At 40.1% G+C, this 25,767-nt stretch overlaps 1 protein-coding gene across 3 annotated transcripts in view; it reads left to right on the top strand.

Moving 5' to 3' along the window:
- PDE4B (phosphodiesterase 4B) overlaps positions 1-25,767 on the top strand; it is a gene marked incomplete at both ends in the record, with an annotated part of 396,614 nt that overhangs the window by 337,159 nt on the left and 33,688 nt on the right. For all 3 annotated transcript variants that reach the window (XM_084243282.1, XM_084243283.1, XM_084243284.1), the window contains one exon: positions 22,396-22,508. In XM_084243282.1, coding sequence (XP_084099408.1) covers positions 22,396-22,508 — 113 coding nt within the window. The remainder of the gene's footprint in view (positions 1-22,395; positions 22,509-25,767) is intronic.

Here is a 25,767-nt window from a genome sequence, read left to right as displayed (position 1 = left end):
CTAGGGAAAGCCTCCTCCAATTTTTCCTTCCCTTGTTCTCTCACTGCCCCAGTTAGAACTCTGTGCTAGCACTTAACCATTTAACCTTGCTCTCAAGTGGAATAGTGATAAAGGGTGTGAGATGGGGATTTGAAAGAGAATGAGAATCCTGGTTGTGCCTTAAGACTTAAATGATACTTAATGACTCTAAATTTACATTTCCTTATCTGTGAAATGGGAAGGATAAGACCTGCCCCGCTACAGCTACATAGTGTGTGAAGTCATTGCAATGCCAAGCACAAGCAGTGCTCAATATGTCTTAGATTAGGTTGTTATCACAATATGCGCATTGACTTGTCTGCCTCCCCTGCTAACCTATGATCTTCTGGCTCAGTTATTTTGTCTCCCTGGCATCTTGGTCAGTGTTGTCTGGTACAAAAGGGATACTTGGTGTTTCCAGAAGACAGGCAGAAAGAAGGAAAGGACAGGGAAGAGCAGTTGTGAGATGCAATTGAACGCTAACCTAAGAAACCAAAGACCTGGATTCAGGTCGACTTTTTCCAGTTACGAGCTATGGAGTGTTATACTGTTAGGGGGAAAAGGATGTCCCAAAGCAAATTCCATATAGGCTTTGTGGACTCCACCCCCACCCCAGGTCAAAGCCAAAGACAGCCAAAGACACTGGGAACTCCAAATCCCATCACCACCAAAGGGAAGGTGGCTGGGACCTGAGGGTGGGGTTAAGCAGCCAGGTGGATACAAAAGGCAGACACGTGGGCTTTGGGGATCCCCCATTTTGGCTCTCCACCAGCTCTCAGCGTCCGGCCAGCTCTGAGAGTGACTTTGGGTTTCCAGGTCGTCGGATCGGGTAGGACGCATTAAAGACTTTATTTCCCTATTTTCTCCCTGAGTTGTACATTTTCCTTATTTCTTTTTCTCTTGTAAATAAACCTTTTATTAACCCTTTTGTGTGTGTCTGCAGTAGAGTATTCATAAGTCCCTTTAAAGCGCGCGGGTGAGGACCCACAGCCAGGAACCTGTTTAATATCGGGGTTGCTCTATAACAATACCAGTCCCTCGAAGCTCTTTACTTTATCAAAAAATGCTTTGCTAATACTTCATAACATGCTTTGCTAGTACTTCATAATTTGAGACAATGCATGTGAGAATGCTTTGTAAATTGAAATAGTATGGTCCAAATTTACAATGAGAATCATCCTTCTGACTAGCTCTGCCTTCATCATCTTGTCTAAGTCAGTGTCAGAGTGAGAGCAAGCGAGAAAGATTTTACTGTTACCTAATTGTTAGCTTCTGTGGGGTGACCCTGTGTATGGAAGAGTAGGAACTCCTAGGCACTGAGAGAAGTCTTCGCTTTCAATATGTTTACAGTGGTTACATAGGAGGTTAGAACATCGACATGACAGCCCCTCGACATGACATGAGAGAGCCTATGGGCAGGCACCCTTGACTTCAATCATCCTACCTCAGTGCATTCCCAGAGGCTTGCACCTCTGAAGCGACCCCTACCAGCACATGCATGCCAGACCCGCTCAGGCTCATCTTTGGAATGCTGCCTCCTCTGTCAGATGTCACCAACATCGTGTTCTCATTTCCCTCCTAACCCACATTTTAAAGCAACAATCTGTATTGCCCATGACGTCAATGGCACAGCAGCACAGCGGGGGGACATTGTGTAGCCTGATGCTAGAGGAATAGAAAGTCAGGGACTGATTTCTGACAACCCACTTCCCCCCTCTGAACCTCACATACATGGCGCTGCTCATCCTCACCCTCATGCACAGAGGTTCTCTTTCCTTTTGTATAAAACTCAAGTGTGTGGGACTGGGAACCTCTGGAGAAATACAAATAGAGGGGAATTTTGTTTCAATATCTCTAATATTTCCAAGGAGATACATAAAGTCTTTTTAGTGTAAAATATTGAAAGAACTACTTAATTCCCCCACATCTGAATCCAGATTTCTTTAACCAGCCGTTTTAATCTAAGGGAGGCACTTAAATGGATGTGAAATCTACATTAACTCTGGAGGCTCAGCAGAATGTTTAACTCACATAGGTATTGCACTAGCTTTCTATTTCTGTTGTAAGAAATTACACAAACTCTGTGGCTTAAAACAACCCAAAACGAGGTTCTGGCAAGACCATGTTCCTTTCTGGAGACTGGAGGGGAAAATCTACTTTCTTGCCTTTTCTGGTTTCCAAAGGCTGCCTGCCTTCCTTGGCTGCTATCCCTCTTCCATATTCAAAATCAGCAAAGACCTCTCTCTTTTGCATTTAAGGGTACTTATCCATTGGGGGCACTCAGATATGATATATATATATATATATGATATGTATATATATGATGTATATATAATATTTTATATATGTGTATGAGTATATATGTGTGCGTATGTGTGTTTGTGAGTGTATGTATGTGTGTGTGCGTGTGTGTGTATTTATATCTATATGGCAGGAATTAGGATGTAGATATATGTGGAAGACCATTATTCTATCTAATATGTATTGTGGGTTATACCAGTAGCTATAGAAAGGATTAGCAAAGATGGAACATAGGTCAGTCACCTCTTTTGCAAATAAAGTTTTATTGGAAGACAGCCATGTGTCGGAGATGCCAGTTCCCTTCTGGTCTTGGTCTTATCACCTAGGAATCAAGGAGTTGGATTAAATTCAGTCAATATGTAAGGCCCCTTCCAGCTTCAATGTTTGTTTCCATAGTGGAGGATTTGGCCTGGTTCCTTACACATGTTAAGTAGAAAGAAATCTCCTGCATTAGGCTTGTGCCCTGCAGATTTAGAAAGTATCCAAGACATGTAACACTGACAGGTTTGCTTTGACTGTATGGCAACATAAAATGGGGAAGGAGAGAGTGGAGGAGAGCAAGGAGTTGGTGAGACAGTTGGGAGACTCTTGTGTTTGTTGTTGATCTTTCTCCAGCACACAATACACATGCCCAGGTAGTGTGTGGTCATAATCCCTAGACTGTTAACTTTTGCAACAGTCTGTGCGTGAAGCTCAGTCCATATACTAGAGATGTGTCCTAAATCCTTGTAAACATATAAGAATCTAGACAATCTCAAATGGTCCAAAATAACACTTAATTCTCTCTTCCTCACTCACATCTGTCAGTGGTAATGCTCTTAGGTTGACCCCCAAGTCTAAGAAACATTGGTGGAAATTTTGAACACTATCATCTCCCCACTCCTCTTTATCCCATCTCTTATGAAGATGTATTTTTTCCTTAATTCTTTCATTTCATACTATGGTCACCACCTATTCCAACCTGCATGTTTTCAACTTAGAGGCCTACAGTAGGGTCTTCCTGAGTTCCCTAACCTGAACTGTTTCCTAGTGAGAGCTGTCTATATCCCCAGCCAGCCTAATGCTCCTGAATTGCCCCTTTCTTCATGTCTCCCCCCTGTTCAAGACTCTCCAGTGCCTCCTGACTGTTCCTACATCAAGTGCAGACTCCTGCAGTTTACTTGACATCCTGGCTTCACTCTTTTTTCTTCAAAATACAATTCAGTCAGATTTATTTTCTTGCTGCTTTACATTTCATTTTGTACTCCATGTCTTTCCTGCAATGATTACCTTTAGCTGGCTTTTAAATCAGTTTACTTCAATGCACTTCCACAAACCCTTATTAAGCACCTCCTCTGTTCAAAGCACAAACATCCCTTTGCTGCTTTCAGTCCTTGTCAGATGAGCCAGCCCACAGCCCTGTGTGTCCTGCTGTTTTCATTCACTCTGTGTCTGTGCATTCCTGCTCCCCTCCAGAATCACACCTTCCTTGAGCACTGTGTCTCTTGCCTCTTCGTACCGTACTCAGACATCCAGGAGATCTTTCCAGGCCCCTTCACATTTTCTTTCCCACCTGTTGTGTCCCCTACACCTTTACCATCATACAATTTGCTTCACAAGGTTATTTTGAAGGTTAAAGATATTTTGTTTAGGTGGCCTCTGAATTGATACTGGTTATGATTGATATTATCCATTTATTCATCCTTCCCATTGTCCTTCAATTTTGGGTGCACAGACTCTAGCATTTGGACGTAGGGAAAGTAAAAAAAGGAATTTATCACTACTTGCTCTTAAACCTGATTGAAAAATCCCATGCTTGACACATGAAGTATAGTAGGTCAATACATCTCATTTTACCTGTTTATAAGGCAAGCATTTATTAAGTGCTCCTGTTTATCAGGCACTGTTCAGGGCTTGCCAGCGCAATTTTGGTGGCCTTTTTAAGTGATGAGTCATTCCTTCTTCCTCATCGCAGACCCAGTCTCCTTACCTAAGAGGAAGTGCGGTATGGGAACGGCAATTCAAAGTTTTCACTGGGCTTGGTCCTGAGACTTGGCCACATAAAACTCACCCTCCACCCTCTCCAGTTTTTCTGAGACTGCAACCACCAGGTGCCAGCTGGGGCCTTCTGTCTGCTGGCTGCCTGGGCTATTCAGTTTCAGAAAAATAATTTCTAATCCAAACTACAACTACTTGAAATACATTCAAAATACAGCAGTAATTCACTCATTCAATAAATTCAATCATTGAATAAATTCAATTCAGTAAATGTTTACTAAATTAAAGCAACCACTCAACAAGACTGACATCGTCTCAAAATGTCTGCTGTATGTTTTTGCAATAACCTTTGTAGTATTATATTTACTAAAAGAGCAGTATACCTTTGTTTACTACTGTTTCAAATAATACTAATTCTCATAGTTCAAGGAAACCCTTTAACCTAGATTACATGATATTATGTGATAAATGTAGGGAAAGTCACCAAAAACAACACTACACCTTGGGAAATAAGAAAACAACTTTTACTAAAAATTGCTCTGGGAATCTGTTATCTAGATTATCCCAGTTTTAAGATGAGTGCATGTTAAATTGACATATGTGTGAAGTTGGCAAAAAGAGCCAGAATGTCAGATGTGACACACAAAACATTTATAGTCTTGTCTGGATGTATGTTCAGGGGAAGATTGATTTAAGCCAGTATTTTCTACCTCGCCTGCACATTTTTGTTGGCGGGATTTCACTGGTAAATATTGGCTTAAACCAAACACTGAAATCTTTAATCACTTTTAAACAGATATTACATTATGCTGTGTTAGACGCTGCATTAGAAAGGGGGAAATGGTAACAAGTAAGCACAGCTTGAAAGCTATGATCTTTCAAGGGTCAAAGGAAAAATCAGAATTAAGTGAAATTCTTCAGAGGTAAAAATGGCAAGAAAACCATTGCCGAAATACAACATTTTGTTTTTCTAAAGTCTGGAGCTGAGTTCAGTATAGTGACGTAGTTTACAAACCAGGGGAAATTAGGACAGGAACGGAAGTACTGCTAAATCAGGAGAAATTGGCCAAAGGAAACCAAACTAACTGTGACATACGCGGTATTTGGCTTCTTTTTCTGATTCTCAAAAGATTCTTGTTTGCTACTGTTGTCAGTTTGGGTTGCCATGAAACTTGGGGTCTAATTTTATATTAGGTTGCATGCTAGTTGGAAGTTCTGTCACATAAAAGAACTGCCCTTTACCTACAAATAAGGGAGCAAAAGCATGTAACTGTTAACCTTTCCTAACACACACACACACACACACACACACACACGCACACCCCACCCCAGAAAGAGTCACTGGCCTTTACTCATTCTAAGTGCTTTCATTCACATCCTGTGGTTCTTACTGAATGATCCTCAACTCCATAAATCACCAAAGAGCCTGTGAGTCTCCTTCCTGCTACCCTCACCACCTCTGCCCTCCCTAAATCTCCACCCTTCTCCTTTCAGACACAGCCCTAGGCTGCTTGGATGTTTCTAAGGCTTAATTAAACTGTTGCAGCCCACACTTGGGGCCAGCTGATGATAAGATTGGAAATAAGCAGAGTTGCTGAGATGAATGGTCAGTGCTACTGAAGGCTGCCTGAGGGAAATACTATTTTTATTTGATTCCTTTTAATTTTTTCCCCATCAACTCCCAGGTGAGACTGAAAAGGAGGGAGTCCCAGGGGAAAAATTACTGAAAATGAAAGACTCCAATAGGATAGTTATTACCAAACCTGGCTTAGGATGGGAGAGCAATTCTAGAAGGAACAAATTCCCATAACCCACCTGGAGGGACTATTTCAGTACATGCAGTTTAGCCTGGGAATCCCCCATACCCTCAACACACACACAGAGAGAGAGAGAGCGAGAGAGAGAACGAGAGAGAGAGAGAGAGAGAGAGAGAGAGAGAGAGAGAGAGAGAGAGAGAGAGAGAGAGAGAGATTTTAATGTACTTCATTCACAGACTGGTGAAGTGATAGAATATCAATTTTGGATTCAGGCTGAATTAGAAATGGAGTTCCAGATTAAATGAGATGCAGAGTCTCCCATGCTGCCTGACTTATGTTAAGTTAAAAATAAAGAAATAAATTGAAGTCAATACAAATGTCTCCTTGGGACATAACCAATGAAGGCAGCCACTAAGGCATTCCAAACAGCAACAGAGGCAGATTGCCTAAGAAGTCTGAATTCTGGCTCCACTAAGTCTATAACTCTGGAAAAACTACTAAATTTCTGTTTCTCCTCTGTAAAATAAAATGACCTATACATATAAAATAACACCCAAGTATGAAATTATGATGAAGATTAAAATAGTTCATGCTTATGCAGTCCTTAGAACCTGTAACTGGTACTAAATAAATACGAATCATTATTGTTACCATCACTTCTTTTAAGACAAGGGTTTGTGGGTGGATGAATGTTGGCCTTGGAGCTTTCACATTCTGGCTAGAGCCTTATGATCTAAGAGTTCTGTCCATAGAAATATAATGCAAGCCCATAGGTAACTTTAACTCTTCTAGAAAACACTAAAAGAAACAGTTGCAATAAGTTATAGTGATGTATTTTGTAGGGTAAGGCCAAAGGTGTCGGGGTGAAAGCAGTGGGGAGAAATATCGGGGCTTGCCAGAGGTGCAGGGTGGGGAGATGCTGAAAGAATTCATTACAAACACAATGGAGAACAGGAATGGTAGATTTATTGAAATACTCTGAAAGGGAGCAGGAGGCAAGATGTAGGAGGTCTGCACCCAACATAGAATTTGAGGCTTTCTTTTATACTCTATTTTGAAGGGCTTTCTTAGTTGGGGCACCAGTCTGCACTAATTATCTGCTGGGATGTCTGGTCTTGGATTCTGACTTTTGACACAGAATGTGTTCTGGATTCTACTTCCTCATTCATGGTCAAAGTGATCAGTCTTATAGCCTAGTTCCCACAGTAACCTTATCAATTCCCTTTATCTTTTCAAGCCTCTCAAACCTTCCTGCTGGGTAAGGACAAGGACAGGGCTTAGTTTTTATTCTTATTAAATGATACCCCCAAATATTTTAATATTTCAAAAATATTCTTTCAATATGAAATAGAATATAAAACTTCATGAAGTTATTTTACATCATTTTTAAAAAGATGTATTTATTTATGCATACAAGAGCTGGGGTACAGGCCAGAGGTGTAAGGGGTGAGAGGAATTCACCAGGACAGAGTAGGGAACAGAACAGGCAGACTGACTGAAATACACTGCTGAGAGGAGCAGTGGGCAAGACAGGAGAGGTCTGCTGCACCGTGTGGGTTGCTCTCTGGCTGGCCAGGGATCAAACTCATGCTGCAGAGGCCGTGGATTGCTTCATATTGCTGTGCTTAACCCCTTGCACCACCAGAGAGGCCCTATTGTACATCATTTTTTAATACAATCTGAAATCTAGTGTGGATGTTCAGACCAGTCACATGTTAAATACTCAATAGCCACATGTGACTACCGTAATGTAAAATGCAGAAATCCCAATGCAAGTCCCTTCACCTTGATGAACCTCAATGATCTTATTTGTAATAATTGAGAACACCTTCATGACTTTATTTTCAGAAAAGAATCTGTAGCAGACTTTCTGCTCTTTGCCACATTTGTGCTATCAAATGTAACTTCATTCTCTTTTGGCCAAGTATCCACGGGCTTATGTGATCTGAGCCATCACCCAGGTATTGGGTGGAAACACTTTTCTTATTGATAGGTGATATTTTAGTTGATAATGTTTCAGAAGACTGAAAAATTTCTAGCCCTCTTCTCCTCCACACCTTTACTGCCAGTGCCAAACCTTTGCTTCTACTCTCCATCAGTTATTGAAATTCCTTTGACAATTTTCAGTCTACAAGTAAAAGATAAATTTAAGATAGAAATAATTCTTCCATTTTCTCTTTCATTTCATCACACCCTAGTATGGGTCTACATTACTTCTTTTTTTTTTTAAAGATTTATTTATTGATTGATTGATTGATTGATTGATTTATACATACATACATACAAGCACTGGGTACAGTCAGAAGCGCGGGAGGGTGAGAGAATTCACCAGAGCCAGAGCAGGGAGCAGAGCAGGCAGAAGGACCGAAGTACACTGCTGAGGGGAGCAGCGGGCGGCAGGAGAGGTCTGCGCGCCATGTGGGACCCTCCTCCAGTGGCCGGGGAGCAGCCGGGGATCGAACCGGTCCTGCAGAGGCTGCGGGCAGCCTCGCAACCGAGCGCTCAACCGCTGCGCCACCAGGGAGGCCCCCTACGTTACTTCTTAACTCCTAACTTTTTGTAAATAATAAGTTCTGATATTAATAATTTACTATGTGCTTATTCTCTACCTCATCTTAGAATTTTTACAACTTTCTGCTATCAGGTTACATCTTATTACAAGCTGTGTTGTAATACAGCAAGAACTCTGAGCTTGAAGTTAGAAAACCCAGATTCAAGTCCCTAGTAAGGGGATTTGGAATGAGACATTTAAATTTCCTGAACTTTAGTCTCTTCCTCTATAAAATAGAGACAATAAGGTAACACTCACAAGATATGATAAGGATTAAAAGAGACTGTACATATGAAAAAGAGCCATATCTTCAAAGCATTACACAGCTGTGAAACAGTATTGAGATATTAATAAACCTCTTAGTGTGTACAGTTTTTCCATTGAACATTTTTCAGTGGTTCCCCATTGCTTGCTGAATATAGTCACTTTCCTTAATCTAGCATACCAAGCTCTCCAAGATTTGGTCCTCACCACTTAACTTTTGCAAATTTTTTCATCTCTACTCCCTTACTAAAAGTCAGTGTTCCAACCGAAAAGAATTGTTGTATTTGTTCTTCCCAAATAGGTCAGAGCACTGTGACAAGTTTCAAATTTCATGTCTTTATTCATGTTTTCCCATTCCCTTATCTCATATTTTTCAACTTTCAAAATTCCACTCATTCTTTTTCACCTGATCTGTAAATCTCTCCTGATTTCCCTCATGTCTTTAAGACCTGTCTGTGCTGCTCCTGAAGTAGTATATTTTTCTTTTTGCTTGAAGTTGTATCTTTAATGTAACAATGTCAAAATCTATTTAAGATTCTAGTATGGCACAGAGAATTGCAGTAAGGTACCTTAATACAACATTAGATGACAGTTTAATAACAAAGTCTGCATGTGGTTTTTCAAAAGTCCTCTAAAGTGAGAAGAATGACTCCCATATTAAAACTTGCCAACCTAGAAATATAAGATACAAATACAAAAGAGATATAGAACTCATTAACTGTGGTAACACTGAATATATCTGCAAAAAAGAAAATGGTTGTTTGGAGACTTAAAAAAAAAAAAAAAGAATCAAGGACAAGAATTCCTGACATTGTTTTCCCAATACTATTCAGTAGCAAAGGCCTCTTTCTTTTTGATAGTGGATATCACATCGGTAAATAGGTTGGGCAAGTCAATCATTCAAAAATATATTTTTTAACTTCTACGAGATAATAGATGCTGTACTTATGGGATGAGGTGGCTGAGTGGTTAAGAAATGTATTGCTAGATGCTGTACTTCATGCAAGACCAGCCAATAATACATGGTTCCTGCTGCATGACGGGTATTTAGTGGGTGAGATAAACTGAGACAAATAATTTCAATGAAATATGGTCAGTTGGAAATGGAGGTTTACTTGTGGTATTGTGGGAGCATAGAAGAAGGAAGCTTAAACCAACTTCAGAATATTTAGAAAGTTTTATTGAGGACATGATTCCAGGCTGACCTAAAAGACAAGTAAGAGGTAGTCAGGTGAACAAAGTTGGAAAGGCAGATAGAAATGTTAGGTCTGAGACAGCTATTGTCTATGTCAGATGTGCAGGTAAGTATATTAAGTTTGAGGAAACCAGTGATTTAAGTCATCCAACTAACTTCCTGCTATGACTTTATGGTTACCAAGTAATCTTATGATTAGAATGTGGTCTCTCACATTGACAAGCCTGTAGTGACCAGAAGACATGAAAAGCTTCCTCTAAATTATTGCTCTCTGTGAAGTAATATAATGGCCTCTGACTGCTCATTGCACTCTTGTAATTTAGACCAATTAGTATAAACTGAATGAAGTCAGAGCACAATGACAAAAATCATATTTATGGTCCTCAAAGCTAAAGTAACTTGGAATTTTAGACATCAACCAAATACCACCACTCTGGTTTCAATTCATGAATATTGCAAGTCACTTTACCTCTCTCTATGTCCATTGCTACTACATCATCTAACCGTTTCTTAGAACCATCTTCTACATCGTCACCTACATAGGTTACTATAATAAAATAAATAATAACGCTACTATCAACTGGCATGGATACTTACTAGTACTGAGTACTGTGCTAAGTGCTTTGATGTGGATTACTTCTTTTATTCTCATAACAACCCCATGGGAAAAGCCCACATACCCCCATTTTAGAGATTGGGAAATTAAAACCTAGAGAAATTAACTAAATTGCCCAAGTTTACTCGGCTAATAGGTGGCAGAGCTAGAAATCAAACTCGTGTATATTTTCCTCCAGATCTGGAGCTCTTCAATACTATTTAGCTAGCCTTGCCAGTTTCTTCATCCCTTTTGCCAACTTCAAGTACATTCTCCAAATAGCAGACAGAGTGATCTTTTTAACACACAAAATTGACTAGACCATTCCTTTGATAAGGCTCACAAAAGTGTTCCCATTACTTCCAGAATGAAGTCCGAAGTCCTTTTTCTTGGACTTTATTGACCCTTCACATGGCTGTGTATGACCCGATCCAAACTCCTCACACCATTCTTTTTCCATCTGTGTTCCTGACATGTAGACTGTTCTCAGTTCATTGAACACTCTTTGATATTCCTCCTGCCTATAATACTTTCTTCCCTTTTTAACCTAATTCTTACTCTTCAAATCTCTCACCTCCCCAGGTGAGAAGTCTCTCTCATCTCCATTTCTCAGGCTTTTGAGTCCCCTGTTTTCCTGTTATAAATTCCTATGGCTCTCTAAACTTCCTAGTAGCTCCTTTCCTGATTGTAATTAAATAAATTTTTAGTATAATTATTTGTCTATTCCTGTTAGAATATAGGCTTCAAATAAATGAGACCTATGTTTGTAGAATTCTCCACTGTGTACTTAGAGGTTCATGCTGAGCTTACATAATAGGCACTCACTAGGATCTACTCAATTAAGCCAATGTTTATTGAATCATATTGAGCAAATATTGATAAATAGCCAGCATTTATTGAGTGCTTATGATATACTATGTATTGTCCTAAGCATTTTACATTTATTTAATAATTAAATAATAGCACCCCTTATATGGATACTGTTGTTATATCTCATTACATGAGAGTGGAAACTGAGTCATAAAATGTTAAGTAACTTCTCTAAGGTTAGATAACAGTAAGTGGTGATACTGGAGTATAAACCCAGGCAATCCATTGCAAATGATGAAACTTGTCAGCACTACTCTATATTCCTCACAAATATTTCTTGAATGTATTTGATTTGTTAGAAAAATAATTGAACAACAATTTACCTCCATCTCTGATGACTCTCTTGTGTCACTGCCTCTTTAACACCAGCATAGATAGATGATTATATTTCTTTCACATTTGGTGGTATATTGAATGACTAGATTCTCAAATTAGTAAGGAAATGCCAAAGTTAGAATTCTTCTGGAAAGCAGGTTTTGGTAGGGGTAAGGACATTGAAAAGTGGGAGGTAGAGGAAATGGGAGTAGGATGGTCGGTGCCTTGTCTATGCCTGGCTGGGTGAAAGAAGAGAGACATGGACTTTGGACTTATAAAAGGTTCCATGGCTTAGCACAAAAGACCATGGAATTTAGAATCAGGGAATTTGGGTTCTCACTTTTTTTTAAAGATTTATTTGTTTATGCATACAAGAACTGGGGTATAGGCCAGAGTTGTGGGGGTGAGAGGATTCACCAGAGACAGAGTGGGGAGCAGAGCAGGTGGATTGACCGAAATACACTGCTGAGGGGAGCAGCAGGCAAGTCAGGAGAGGTCTGCTGTGCCATGTGGGTAGCTCCCTAGCATGGGAATTAACTTGTGCTGCAGTGGCTGTGGACAGCTTCATAGGTCGTGTCTTAACCCCTTCGCCACCAGGGAGGCCCTGGGTTCTTACTCTTGCTCCTCCCTATCATTCTCTATCTTTCTCTCTCTCTTTCTCTCTCTCTCTCTCTCTCTCTTTCTCTCTCTCTCTCCTTTCTTCTTTTCATCCCTCCCTCCCCTACTCTCTCATAGAATGACACTAGGCAAATCATTAAACATTTCAAGTATCCATTTTCTCACACACACGATGGAAATGTATGTCAACATCATAATTTCTGTCTCTAGGGGTTTATTTTTCAACTACTGAGCTATGCAAGTGAACGTGCTTGATAAACTGTCAAGTTATATATACAAAAGCTGCTTGTGACTGGAGTTTTTGGTTTTTGTTTTTTTGACACGTAGGCTTAGAGGAGTTTGCTAAAGAGATTGGCATCAAAATGACCTAGTTTTCACTGTTATTTCCCTTTAGGGCAGTGAACCTCTTCGTCGGTGAATCCACCCACAGTTAAATCTCTGTCGTGTGCAATTGCAAAGTTCCATGTTTATAAGGACATGTTAGGAAAATGCTGCCAAAGAAAAGGCCACAAAGAGCTTAGAAACCGCCTTTGGAGGAATTGTGTTGCAGAGCATATAACTATTTTCCAGTTCGTTATTTGTTCTAAGAACATTTCACTGAAGGCTAAAATGTGTTTTTTTGAAATTTTGCCCTCTAACACAGGTACAATTCATTTCCCAAATATTCATCCAAATATCTATACCTTTGGACTTAATAATTTATGATAAAGTAATATTGCTAACTACAAGAGGAAAGTAAATCCAAGACCACCAAATAAATAGGTCAATATCCTAATCTATCATCTTGTAAAAGAGGCTGATTTCCATATTATGAAACTGTTTTACATTTTAACAATACACATTGTACATTGAAGAGAAACAGAGGAATGAAAAAGCCATCTACCTTCAAGGCAAGTCTCTAGTGAGGAAATCTTCAGAGCTAAAAACTTGGGCATAAAGCTAGAGGCATGAGCTGAATGTAAAGAACCCAATTAATACATATAACTTACTTGCAAGGATCAGAAAGATAGTGGCTTTTGGTTTTGATTTTGTCCTTTCAGTTTTATCCATCAGGGACATCTTTTTTTTCCCCCTCTTGTAGCCTTTGCTTTAGGAGATTTTGTTTGCAAAACCAAAACTGTATTTAAAGGTTAACAATTATTCTTCCAACGTAAAATTTTCAATTCTTGAAAACTGAGGTTTGTTTCACGTCATTTAAGTTACTTAGTGGTATTCACAATTAAGAGTTAAAGTCTCAGATGCTTTCCTTTCAGTATCCAGGGTTTACTTTATTTTGAGCTTAGACATGCAGATGGTTTGCTGTGACCTCCTGTTCTGTATTCTGCTTTCATGGTGCACTCCCAGTCATACTGGGGAAATGTCAACTTAGCTTGTTCCCACATCGATGGAGTCAGGTCATTGCATAAAGTCATTGTGTGGTTTGGGTACTGATCAAAGGTACTCATTCAGGTGGTGGGGGAAGCTGAAATTCAACTTATGTGTCACCTTCCAAGCTTTCTGCCCAAAGACTATGTTGGCCATAAAGGGGCACATTTTCCTATTTTTCACAAAGCCACTTTGGAAGCTTGGGGTGAGGGACAGGGAAGAGGAAATATCTGGTAAGGTGTCAGCTTCACACATTGACCATTTTGGGGAATGGAAAACGAGTGTCCTATTTAATCATTCCATGCAATGGGCTGTACCATTCCAAAGGTCTTATTCCTTACTGTCACCCAGAACTCAACAGCAGACTTGGTACATAGTTGAAATTCAATATATTTTTGTGGAAGGAATGGATGAACAATTCTCTATATCCAAAAGTCCACTGGTCTGATGTGTGAGTCAGGATTTGGTGAAAGCAAAATGATACAGCAGGCTAGGTCTGTCTTTTAGAAGAGAAAAACTACAAATTCTAACCTAACAAAGAGGCAGTATCCAGCCTCAGGTCATGCAGCGGGAGGGACACTTTAGGATTTCATGGCAATCTTACACATGCTCTCCTCCTTAGCACTGGAGCAGAACTCCACCTGACTCAGCTATCAATTATGTGGCAATCTACCCTCAGGAAAGTGACCGGGACAGGGAGAAGGTCTGGGGGAGGAAGGGTAAATTTCCTGGCACATACCATATACCGGGCATGCAATCCTTCACTTAACTCTCCTAGCTAGTTTTACACTGTCTTTCCATTTAACAGGTGAAGAAATGGAAATGCGATCAGTCTACTTACCTTGTCTAAGGCCACACAGCTAGTAAACAAATGGCCATCAGGATTGATAAAGAGCTAGGTCAGACTCCAGTCTGTTCCACTGAGTTCTGAATTAATAAGAATATTGAGGTCTATGCAATATAAATGCCAAGTTTTTTGGGTTATTTTTTATCCATGTGAGATTTTCTCAAGCCCTGTAAGTCAACAAGAAGAAAGGAAACATGGTTTTGGAAATCCTGCTCTTTGTTTTTTTAACTAGGCTTTCCCTAGATAGGACTATCTGTTAAAAGCTCACCTGAAAAATCAGAAAGACAGAAAAAAAGTGCACAATTGTAGGTCTAATAAGTGGATTTTCATGAAATGAATACACCCAGGTAACCAGTCCCCAGTCCCATAGAAGGCCACTCAAGTCGTCTTCTCCCAGTCATTACCCCTCCAAAGTAACCACTATCTTGACTTCGTGTATCATAGATTTGTTTTTTCCTCTTTTGAACTTTATAGAAATTGAATCGCAATTTTGTGTGCTTTTGTCTGCTCTCTTTTGCTTGACATTTATGTTTATGAGATTCATCCATGGTGTTGCTGTTAGGGGGAAAAGGATGTCCCAAAGCAAATTCCATATAGGCTTTGTGGACTCCACCCCCACCCCAGGTCAAAGCCAAAGACACTGGGAACTCCAAATCCCATCACCACCAAAGGGAAGGTGGCTGGGACCTGAGGGTGGGGTTAAGCAGCCAGGTGGATACAAAAGGCAGACACGTGGGCTTTGGGGGGCTCTCTCCATTTTGGGCTCTCGGCCAGCTTGCAGCGTCCGGTCAGCTCTGAGAGTGACTTTGGGTTTCCAGGTCGTCGGATCGGGTAGGACGCATTAAAGACTTTATTTCCCTATTTTCTCCCTGAGTTGTACCTTTTCCTTATTTTCTTTTTCTCTTGTAAATAAACCTTTTATTAACCCTTTTGTGTGTGTCTGTAGTAGAGTATTCATAAGTCTCTTTAAAGCGCGCGGGTGAGGACCCACAGCCAGGAACCCGTTTAATATTGGAGCTGCTCTATAACATTGCCTGTGGTAGTTGTTCTGTTTAATTACACCACTATCATATTTATAAATACCTACCACCTTCTTTGGTAGGAAGAGAGTCTGATTATTGTGGCAGATAAACAAATGGTTATTTACATTTCATTTCTATGTGCTTCCTTTAGAATATGAGGAGGACTTAGCAGGTATGCTTTTAATGTATACAGAGCTATCTTAAAATTGCAGTTATTATAGTAAGAGTCTAAAATCATCAGTTTCATAGAAACTGAAAGTAGAATGGTAGTTAGGGAGTGAAGGGGAGAAAGAATTGGGGAGGTGTTTGTCAAAGGGCATAGGGTTTCAAATGAATAAATCCTAGACCCTGCTGTATAGCCTGGTGCATATTGTGATCGATAATTGTATCATATACTTAAAAATGTGTTGAGAGGGTAGATATTACATAAAATATTCCTATCCCATACACACATAACAGTGAAGGAGGAAACTTAAACAGTGTTGATTAAGTTTACGACATTGTCTATTGTGGCAATTTCACAGATATATATATATATAAACCTTCAAACTCATCAAGACATATACATTAAGCAGGCTGTTTCTTGCCTATCAGTCGCACCTCAGCAAAAAAAAAAAAATGCATTTAGCTATAAGTTACAGAAAATGTATATTTGGGGTATATTGTGGATGCTTTCACTTACTTGCTAATTACGTGTGATCCAGGAATAATGCACTTCTCTCAGAGCCTTGTTTTTCTCCTCTGTGCTAAGAACAATGATACTTAGGCTTTCAACGTTAAATGATATAGGTATGTAAAGAGCCCTATCCCAATCTCCCAGAGAAGAGTAGGATAATAAGGTCACACATTCCTACACAGAGGATGGGACCAGTTTTTAGGGCACCTGAGGTCTGTAACAGCTGGGCCACTGACTTCACTACTGCTAAGAATCTGCTCTGGTTTCAAATGAGAGCAGCTAGCTATATGTGGCCAAGCCAAGATTTCTGATTACTCTTTCCTGTCATGCATTTCAGTGTCTCTCCCTCTTCCCAACACCTTTCTGCTAACACACACACACACACACACACACACACACACGCACACCATTCTATTGGATTTGCATGAAAAAAAACAGGGTGAATTTAGGACCTAAGTAGTACTTGAACTGGAATTATTAGAACAGAAAAGAGATCATTGATTGAAAAGAAAGATGCTACCAGTTTGTAAAGTGTGATCTCGTGATTATATCCATAAATAGATACACACATGAGAGGTTATGCAGAATAGTGATCTGCTTGCTAAAAAGGTAACATTTTTATCATATCAGTTTTTTTGGACTCACAATAATTTTCTACAATACACATATTGTAATTACTAAGTGTAATATTTGCAAAATTCACATAATACCTAAAGATTACTGTCTGGCTCTGTGTATCTTCTTCTTATTCCTTCCCTGTGAGAATTAGGTAAGTATTCTTCTTAGTCTCATTTTTCACAGAAAAAAATTTAGTCTCATCAAATTGAGGTAACTGAAGCAAGATGCCCTAACAGGTGTTCTGAGTAAATATTGTGCAGCCTTCCTATGCTAATGGATCAGAAAAGGGAAGAAAAGATTCAGGAAGTGACAACATTTAGGAAAACAGTTACACAATTTTGCATGACAAAGACCTCAGGGTAAGGTGCAAATTTAAATAAAGCCTTTTCAGGGATGCATGCATTTTCAACACTAATCTGAATTTCCAGAAATCTAGATGGGACTATTTTCTCTAATAACCTCTGACTTGTGCCTTAAGGTAAATTAGAGATAATTATACCTCTTCAGTGTCTATCACACAGAGATGTTGCAAGGATTAATGAGTAGTGCGTGGAGCTCCACTGAGAAAAGAGCTATATGAACGTGGTATTATTACCAGATTAATTATAATTATTCGTCCATTCTCTCTTCCTGATTCTCAGGGTCAAAGGCAATATCGACCAGACCTGCAGAAGGAAGTAAATCTTCCTTTGCCTCTCTTGTTGAAGTAAATGAGGGAAAGAAGGCAGACCAGAGGAGGGGCTGGTTCTCCCTGCTTCTTCTTCCCTTGGGAAATTTTTGACAAATACAGCCGACCCCATGAGTCTATGTGGTCCGCATCCCTGTGCTTATTCCCTTGAGTCTCATTTGTGTGGTGTTAAACACTGTTCCTTCTCAGAGTCATTTTTGTAAGACAGAAAGCAGGACCAGCTTCATGGGCATGCATCCTATGCAGGTGCACAGGGCCCAAACTCAGAAGGGCCCCTTAAGTACTGTTTCCGATCTTATGTTTTGCCAATGAAGTCTGATCAGACAATAGAGTATATTCCAGTGGATTCAAGCCTTGACTTCTGTGCTGTATGAACTCCTCCTGCCACCTGCCTGCCTTTCCGGGACATGTTCTCAGCCCCCCGTTACCCTGATTTCTGGGACTCATCTAGGCTTCCTCTTTCTGCCCTCACCCATGACCACTGCTGTTGTCCATTCCCATGGGGATCTGGGTGATAGTGCAGTGAGTCTGAGCTGGGTGTGTGTGCCTTGCATAGTCTCAGGTGGGGAGTGGTGGCAGCTGCTGGGTTAGCAGGCTAAAACATGGTAGGAAGAGGCCATGGCTTGGTGGGGGTGAGCCTCTGTCCACAATGATCAGGTATCTAACATACCCCAGTGCAGAGGTGGTAGCACCCTGAGGCGTCACCTGTCTTTTGTGTACTGGGACATTGGTACCATCTGACTTTCCCAGACCCCACCTCTGGCTCACAGCATATCAGTTTGGCAGCGGGCATGTAATGAATTGGCATATGTGCCCTAAGTGAATTTTGGGGTCCTGTGAGGATCTCTGCTTTCCTCACAGTATCTACATGCCTAAGGGAAATTAATATTAAAGAATAAATATAAAACATACCTTGCATTCATTTGTTGGGACTAATGTACCATGATAATATAAGATGCTAACAGTAGATAACCCTGGATGTGGGGTATATGGGAGCTCTCCATATTGTCTTTACTTTTCTGCAAATCTAGAACTATTTTAAAATAAAATAATTATTTTTTTAAAGATTTATTTATTTATTTATTTATTCAAGCACTGGGTACAGTCAGAAGCGCGGGAGGGTGAGAGAATTCACCAGAGCCAGAGCGGGGAGCAGAGCAGGCAGAAGGACCGAAGCACACTGCTGAGGGAAGCAGCGGGCGGCAGGAGAGGTCTGCGCGCCATGTGGGACCCTCCTCCGGTGGCCAGGGAGCAGCCGGGGATCGAACTGGCGCCGCAGAGGTTGCAGGCAGCTTCGCAACCCAGCGCTCAACCGCTGCGCCACCAGGGAGGCCCAAAATAAAATAATTATTAAGCTTGTTAAACGCCACATGATGAGAAGTGATGAGAGAAAGAGACTTGAGAAGAAACTGTCACACTTTATGCCACTAACAGCACCTTTTTCTCCTTTTTGAGCAAGGGGCTCTGCATTTTCATTTTGCACTCAGCTCTGCATATTATGTAGCTGATTCTGACGGATTAATCCCTCCTGGAACATGAAGCTCTTCTATCTCTCTTGTTCTCTTCCCACCCCCAAATCCTAGGCCTTTGTTACTTTGATTGCCATAATAATTGTATTCCTATGTATTGTTCACCTGCTAAGACCTGGCTACTAAGTGAGACACTTTATATATTTTATCTCATTTAATGCTTTTGTTTCTCTACAAGATAAATAATCTCATCCTTCTTTTAAATTGGATATCGAGGTCCAGAATCAGCCAGTGAGTGGTAGAAGAAAAGTCAAAATACCTGTGCCTCACTCCAAAGTTGGTGCTGTTCCCATAATGATCCAGATACACTAATTAGCCTCTAGGTGCTCACATATGTTTAGGCTGCTTGGCTAGGTACATCTAGCTTGCGTACCAGGTATAGAAGTGTCTTCCAGGTACCAGAACTAGATCTGTAGCTACAATGGCAAAGTTATAGCATGGAAACCAGGACTGAGCTGCACTGGTCCTGTGCTATAGCTGTACATGTAAGGAGAGGGGGTTGATGTCCCTGTCTTCAGACTCCTCTGATACCTGTCACTGCCTTAGCTACCATGATAAGAAGATTCTAAAATGAAGCACAGACAAAGTCTTGGTTTAAAATCAAGAATTTGGGAAATTATGAGTCTTCATTAATTTCAAAACAAAATTATTTTTGCTTAAATAATATTGTGGTTGACCAGACTAAGGGAGGGCAATGGAACAGAATCCTAGCACATCCACTGGCATCTCACTTGGTACAGCTCTACATGCTTGCTGGGCTGGTTCTAGGCAACAAATACGTGGTGGTAGCACTTAACTGCTGGCTCTTTGAATAGTCCTCCTTTATTGGGGCTTTTCCTACTATCATTACTGTCTTGTCTTTGTCAAGCATGAGTGAAAATCGGATCCTTTTTCTTCCTCTTTGTGAAGGAGAAATGTGATAAATTATCTTACAGTCATTTCACATCTCGGCTGATTCAAAGACTCTGAGCAAGTTTACTCCCTACCATTATGGTAAATACCTGATCTTAACTATCAAGAACCGTAGTTTGTGATGTGGAAGACACCACAGTGGTAAAATCTGAGGAGTTGGGAAGCGATTGGAATGAGAATAATAGAGTCTATCCCTTCAAGAAAAGCTTCCTTGGAAGAAGTGCTCTTCTGAGAGGAAATTAAGGAGAGGTGAGGGGGTGTTTTGGACACCTCAGAGAATAAGTGAGATTATTCGTGTTGAAGCAGTTTTGCAAAATCAAGGAGAAAGAAATGATGGATGGGCCTCCCCGGTGGCACAGCATTTGAGCACTGGGCTGCGGAGCTGCCCACAGCCTCTGCAGCACCGGTTCCATCCCCGGCCGTCTGGCGAGGGTCCCACATGGCGCGCAGACCTCTCCTGCAGCCCACTGCTCCCCTCAGCAGTGTATCATCAGTCTGCCTGTTCTGCTCCAGCTCTGGCTCTCATGAATTCTCTCACCCTCCCATGCTTCTGACTGTACCCAGTGCTTGTATAAATAAATAAATAAAATCTTAAAAAAAAAAAAAAGAAATGATGGAAGGTATGTGCAAGTCTGGCTTGAAGAGTTTTACCAACTACATCTCAGTTCTTGTCTGTATATCTTTGAGGAGTATGAAAAAAATGGAGGAAGTCACCTCCTGTGGTTTTGTGGCTTTTTAAGTATGACATACAGGATATTGAATTTTAACCCCTGTTTTTCATGAAGTGTAGGCATGGTTAGGGGATAAACAAGACAGCTATTCTTTGAAATGTGCATCTGTGGTCAAGTGACCCCAGTCATTTGGAATCGTTTTTCTGTTTATTCCCTTTTCTGCTTAAAGTCTGAGTGCCACACACTAAATTATTCACATAATAATAAAAAGCTATATATGTTCCCCCTCATATTTCTGTGTGAACATACAAAAAAAATACTTTAAATCTGACAGCAATGTGTGTAGTATTTTTATAAAAGAATGCCACACAAGAATTTTAATATTTTGAGTGCCTATTGTGTGCCCACAGTCCAAAAAAAAACTTGGCAGATTTAGTAGATGTTCCCCTCAAAATCATGTATGCATGATTTTTATAATTGCTATAACACCATCAGTCCATCTGGCATTTATCAAATTAATTCAGCATTTATTAACACAGGGTTCTTAAGTACATAACCTTAAGTCACCTTAAACTCCTTGGCTTTTGGATGTGGAATAACATGTTGTGAACACATGTTTTATTATCCAGCAATGAGTTTTATTACCCAACAAAAATAAGGTATTAAAATCATTATTTTTTGTATGGACCACTGAGAAATATTTCCAGAAAGTGTAAATTGCTATAGCGACAAATCAGAGCCCCTGGCTTTAATCAAAATGACAATCTGCAGTGTTCACATCTGGCTCCACCTGAAAGTCCGGTTCAGAATTTCCCTGTGATCCTGCCAGTTGCAGAGGAGAAGTTTTAGCTTTGTTTAGTATAACAAGAGCTGCTGGACTCCCAGGCCAATAAACGTGCTCACGTAAGACTCCAGACAGCTTCTCTTAGACTGAAGTCTTATCGGGGAGACCTCATTTTGCCTCTGCTTAAGGGAGAGGTTTACGGCAGGCGAGGAATAACCTACGCCTCTCACTTGTGCGGGTCAGTGTTGGCTGAGTTAAAAGTTACTTCAACCTTTGCACATTCCCCGAAATGAACGACTGCCTAGCCTTCCAAAGAACTGTCAAAACAGACACCCCGAATTCTCGAGTAGGTTTCACTTAGAAGAAAAACAAAATGAGCAAGTGTTTTCCTCATTTCTTCTGTAGACGGCAACACTCAGAAATGACATCACACACCCCAAAGAGCCCCGGGATGACTAAGGCAGAGAGAGCCTGAGAAAACTCACTGCTTGCCTTTAGGTTTAGGACACAAGTATGCAGATGAGCTTATAAGAGACAGTTCCCCGCCTCCTTCCTCAGAGGAAGTCTCTGGGTAGATCGCAGACACCTCATCCCGTCGGGGGAGGGTGGGGGGGTGAAAACTTGGCACCCGGCATCCCAGGCCGAGCCCCACGGTGATTTGTTCTCCTGGTGGAGACTGGAAGGAAGGAGTCGGCGCGCAAATAATGAAGGAGCACAGGGCCACCTTCAGTAGCGCCGGGATCAGCAGCAGCAGCGGTGACTGTGCTATGGACAGCCTGCAGCCACTTCAGCCTAACTACATGTCTGTGTGCTTGTTTGCAGAAGAATCTTATCAAAAATTAGCAATGGAAACACTGGAGGAATTGGACTGGTGCTTAGACCAGCTAGAGACCATACAGACCTACCGTTCTGTCAGTGAGATGGCTTCTAACAAGGTAAGAACTGCTGTTTTATTCATTTAAGTGTGACCACACGGGAGCTCCCGGCCCCCTGACCTTGGTCTGCAGCAGAGGTGCACGGGGAGATCTGCCTCAGAAGATTCTGTTCCCAAGTGCCACACTTGACTTGTGTCTTGATGCTACAGTGAAGGTTTAAAATCCTCAGTTAAATCCTCATTTTCATGCCCAGAAGCCAAAGTTCTTTCTTCCTTTCTTTTCCCCCCAAACTTCTTTCTTGTTGATGCAGTGTGGAATACTATGGGTGAGAGAAGTTTATAAAGTATACAAATCACTATCTAAGTGAAAATCTCTTGAAGAAATTATTAGGAATATAAAATCTGAATGAATCTAAAAAATGAAATGTAGAACATGTTGAATTGCAATCAGATGTTTTGTGTCTGTCTATATATTTGTGTCTATCTATATATGAACATATAGATAAATAGATTTAACAAGAAAATAATGTGAATTCTGTGTGTCAGTGGAGAGAATGGCTTGCTCTGAAGTTTCATTAAATCTGAAACTCTTCTCAGAAGGACAATCTGGGATTTTATGACATTATTTTTGTGATGTTGGCATGATTTAAGATTATATATATATATATATTTATATATACTATATATATACTAGAGATATATGTGTGTATATGTATGTGTGTGTGTATATATATATATTCATTTTTTCTTTCCAAAAAAAGAAAGGTTTTTTGGAAGTTTACTGGCTTTAAAAATGGGATCATTTTTCATGGAGTATTTCAAATTCATATCTGAGCATAAATTTCCTCACTTTACTATTTTTCCTGGCTTTAATTTATTGTCTAAAACAGACTGTACATACATCATTAGAGTCAAAATTTGATTAAACAGACCCAAAAACCAAATAAAAAATAAAAGTGGAATAATTGAAATTAAGTTCCACAACTGCAAAGAAAATGATTTTATTTACAATCCCCAGATAAAACTTAGTGTTGGGGAGATTTAATTATCTATCATTATATCATTTGTTTAATTAACACCTGGATTTAGAGTGCCAATTTATGGGGTGAGAGTTGTTGCTTCTTGTTTATATTTTTCCTTTTTCCCTTAGAGAATGTTCGTGTGTGTATAGGCATATGTATATACATATACACACATATTTATGCACACACACATGTGTTTGAGTGTGTGTGTACATAAATGGAAAAGACTTAACACTCTACCCTCCTAAGTAAATATCTTCAGAACCCCCAGTCTTTCTAGCCTAAGGTATTGTCTTATTGTTTTACGATTCTGAAGCTGAGAAGAAATTTTTGCTTCACACCTGCTGACATGCCCTTTCTAGCCTGGAGGTTCACTAGTGATTGTGTGTCTCTCCTCCCTCTATCCTGGGGTTAGAAGTATCAGGCTGGCTCCTGTGCCCAGGATCTGAGCGGAGAAAACAAGAGGTCCTAGAGGAGAGAAGGGGGACTCTTATTCTTTGCTGATCAGTTAATAAAAGGATAAAAATAAGTTCTTTCATAAAGTTTAGTTCAGATTCAGGTTGGAAAAAAAAACAAGAAAAAGACACATTTGAGGCTTAACTATTTTCTGACTTTTCTCTGAAGTTCTCAATTAGGCTAAAGACAGGGTTTTTCTAGGCTGTTGGAAATCTCACCAAGCTGCTTCCTCATGAGGATTTAACTGTGCAACCTCTCCAAACCAAACTGGACTCCATGTAGTAGAGTTTTCATTCTTGTTTTCCCCACTTTGGAGCATGAAGAGATACTCTGCATTTTGTGATCAGTGATACCCATATAAGATGTAGATTCAGTATTTAGGAGCAGTTTTTCAGCAGGCTTTATCATAGAGGACATGCTGAACTAACTCTGGAGTCACTAAGATAAACTCCAAGGGGAGAGAAAGAATATTCATTCAGAAACTACAAATGGTCATTATTTTTCATTTTGAGTGTTGATGCCTTGTAACATTCTAAACAGGTTTGTATCTGGAGTGCTGATATTTGATATTGTCTGTCTTTCAAATTTATTAGAACTAGTTCCACATTCAGTGTAGTAGTTAACAAGGCTCTGAGACTAGGGACTCTGTAGGTCCTGGTGAGATTTCCAATCACTTCAGGCTTCCGTTCTTCTTTATGGTGTTGTGTGCAGGAAGCAATGAAAGTTGAATAGAGCTAACCATAAAGAAAGGGCTAAGCCTTAACTCTGACACAGTTAATTTGAGAAGAAGGCATGCAGCTTCACTTATTTTTTAGATTTACAGTGGAAAGGTTTAGGGCAGAGCAATTATCCAGTGGATGAAGAATGCTGGTTCACAGCTGATGTTAATTTCAATTTTTTAAAAGATCTCTTTTTACTTAACACCTTCCCCCTCCCACACACACACACACACACACACACACAGTCTTGATTATTCTGATAATTGCCTCAGGTAAGGCTTAATTCATAGTACATGTAATATTTGTGTGGCCACCCAAAAGAAATTGACCTATACCAGCTTGGGAGGAACTGAATTTTCTGTGGTAAAAATAAAATTCCAGGATCAATTTTAAATGTCACCAAAATGGAGTGTTTCATCCACATGCTATTTTAAAATATAATCGTCATCACCAGTTTATGTTTGGTCATCTTTTGCTTACTCTCACTTAACAAAGGAATCACGACAAGTATCTGAGTTACAAACTTAGAAGTGAGTGTTAAGATGTTCTCTAGAGGGAGTGTGTGTCATCAGGGGCTTTGAAGGCAAAATCTCATGGGTCAAATTCTATCTCTGTCATTTACTTGCCTTGTGACCTTGGCCAACAAACTTTAACAGCGCTAAGACTCGATTTTCTCAACTGCAAAACAGACCAACTTTACTGGAGTTGCTGTGAAGATTAAGTAAGATAATGTATCTAAAGCTTCAGGAACATTCCTGATGGGTAGTTCAATTAATGACAGCTTCTTACTAGCATCTGAAAAATCTTTGCAAAACAATCATATGTCCCTAGAACGGATCAGCTAATGTATTTTGTTTGCCACCTCTTAGCTTAAGTGGTGATGAGAGAGCCAGTGTTTTGCTTAGAGGGTATTTAGTGATTACATATGTGCTAGACTGCATGCAAATTGTAGAGAACAGACTGTGTTGAGTGCAAGAAAAACAAGCAATCTTTCATATTAACTTTATATGTGTAAGGTTGTATGTTTTTGTTTTTTCTTAACTCTTATGTTTTGAAGAAAACGGAGGGCCTCAAAGATTAGCTTTCCCAAGTGTGCTTCAGAGTCCAGGGAGTTAGACAAGGC

This window comes from Talpa europaea (assembly GCF_964194135.1).
Source record: "Talpa europaea genome assembly, chromosome: 9".
In the NCBI taxonomy this organism is placed as follows: Eukaryota; Metazoa; Chordata; class Mammalia; order Eulipotyphla; family Talpidae; genus Talpa; species Talpa europaea.
The sequence above is the reverse complement of the archived record's forward strand: the minus strand, read 5'-3'. Positions and strand labels throughout refer to the sequence as shown.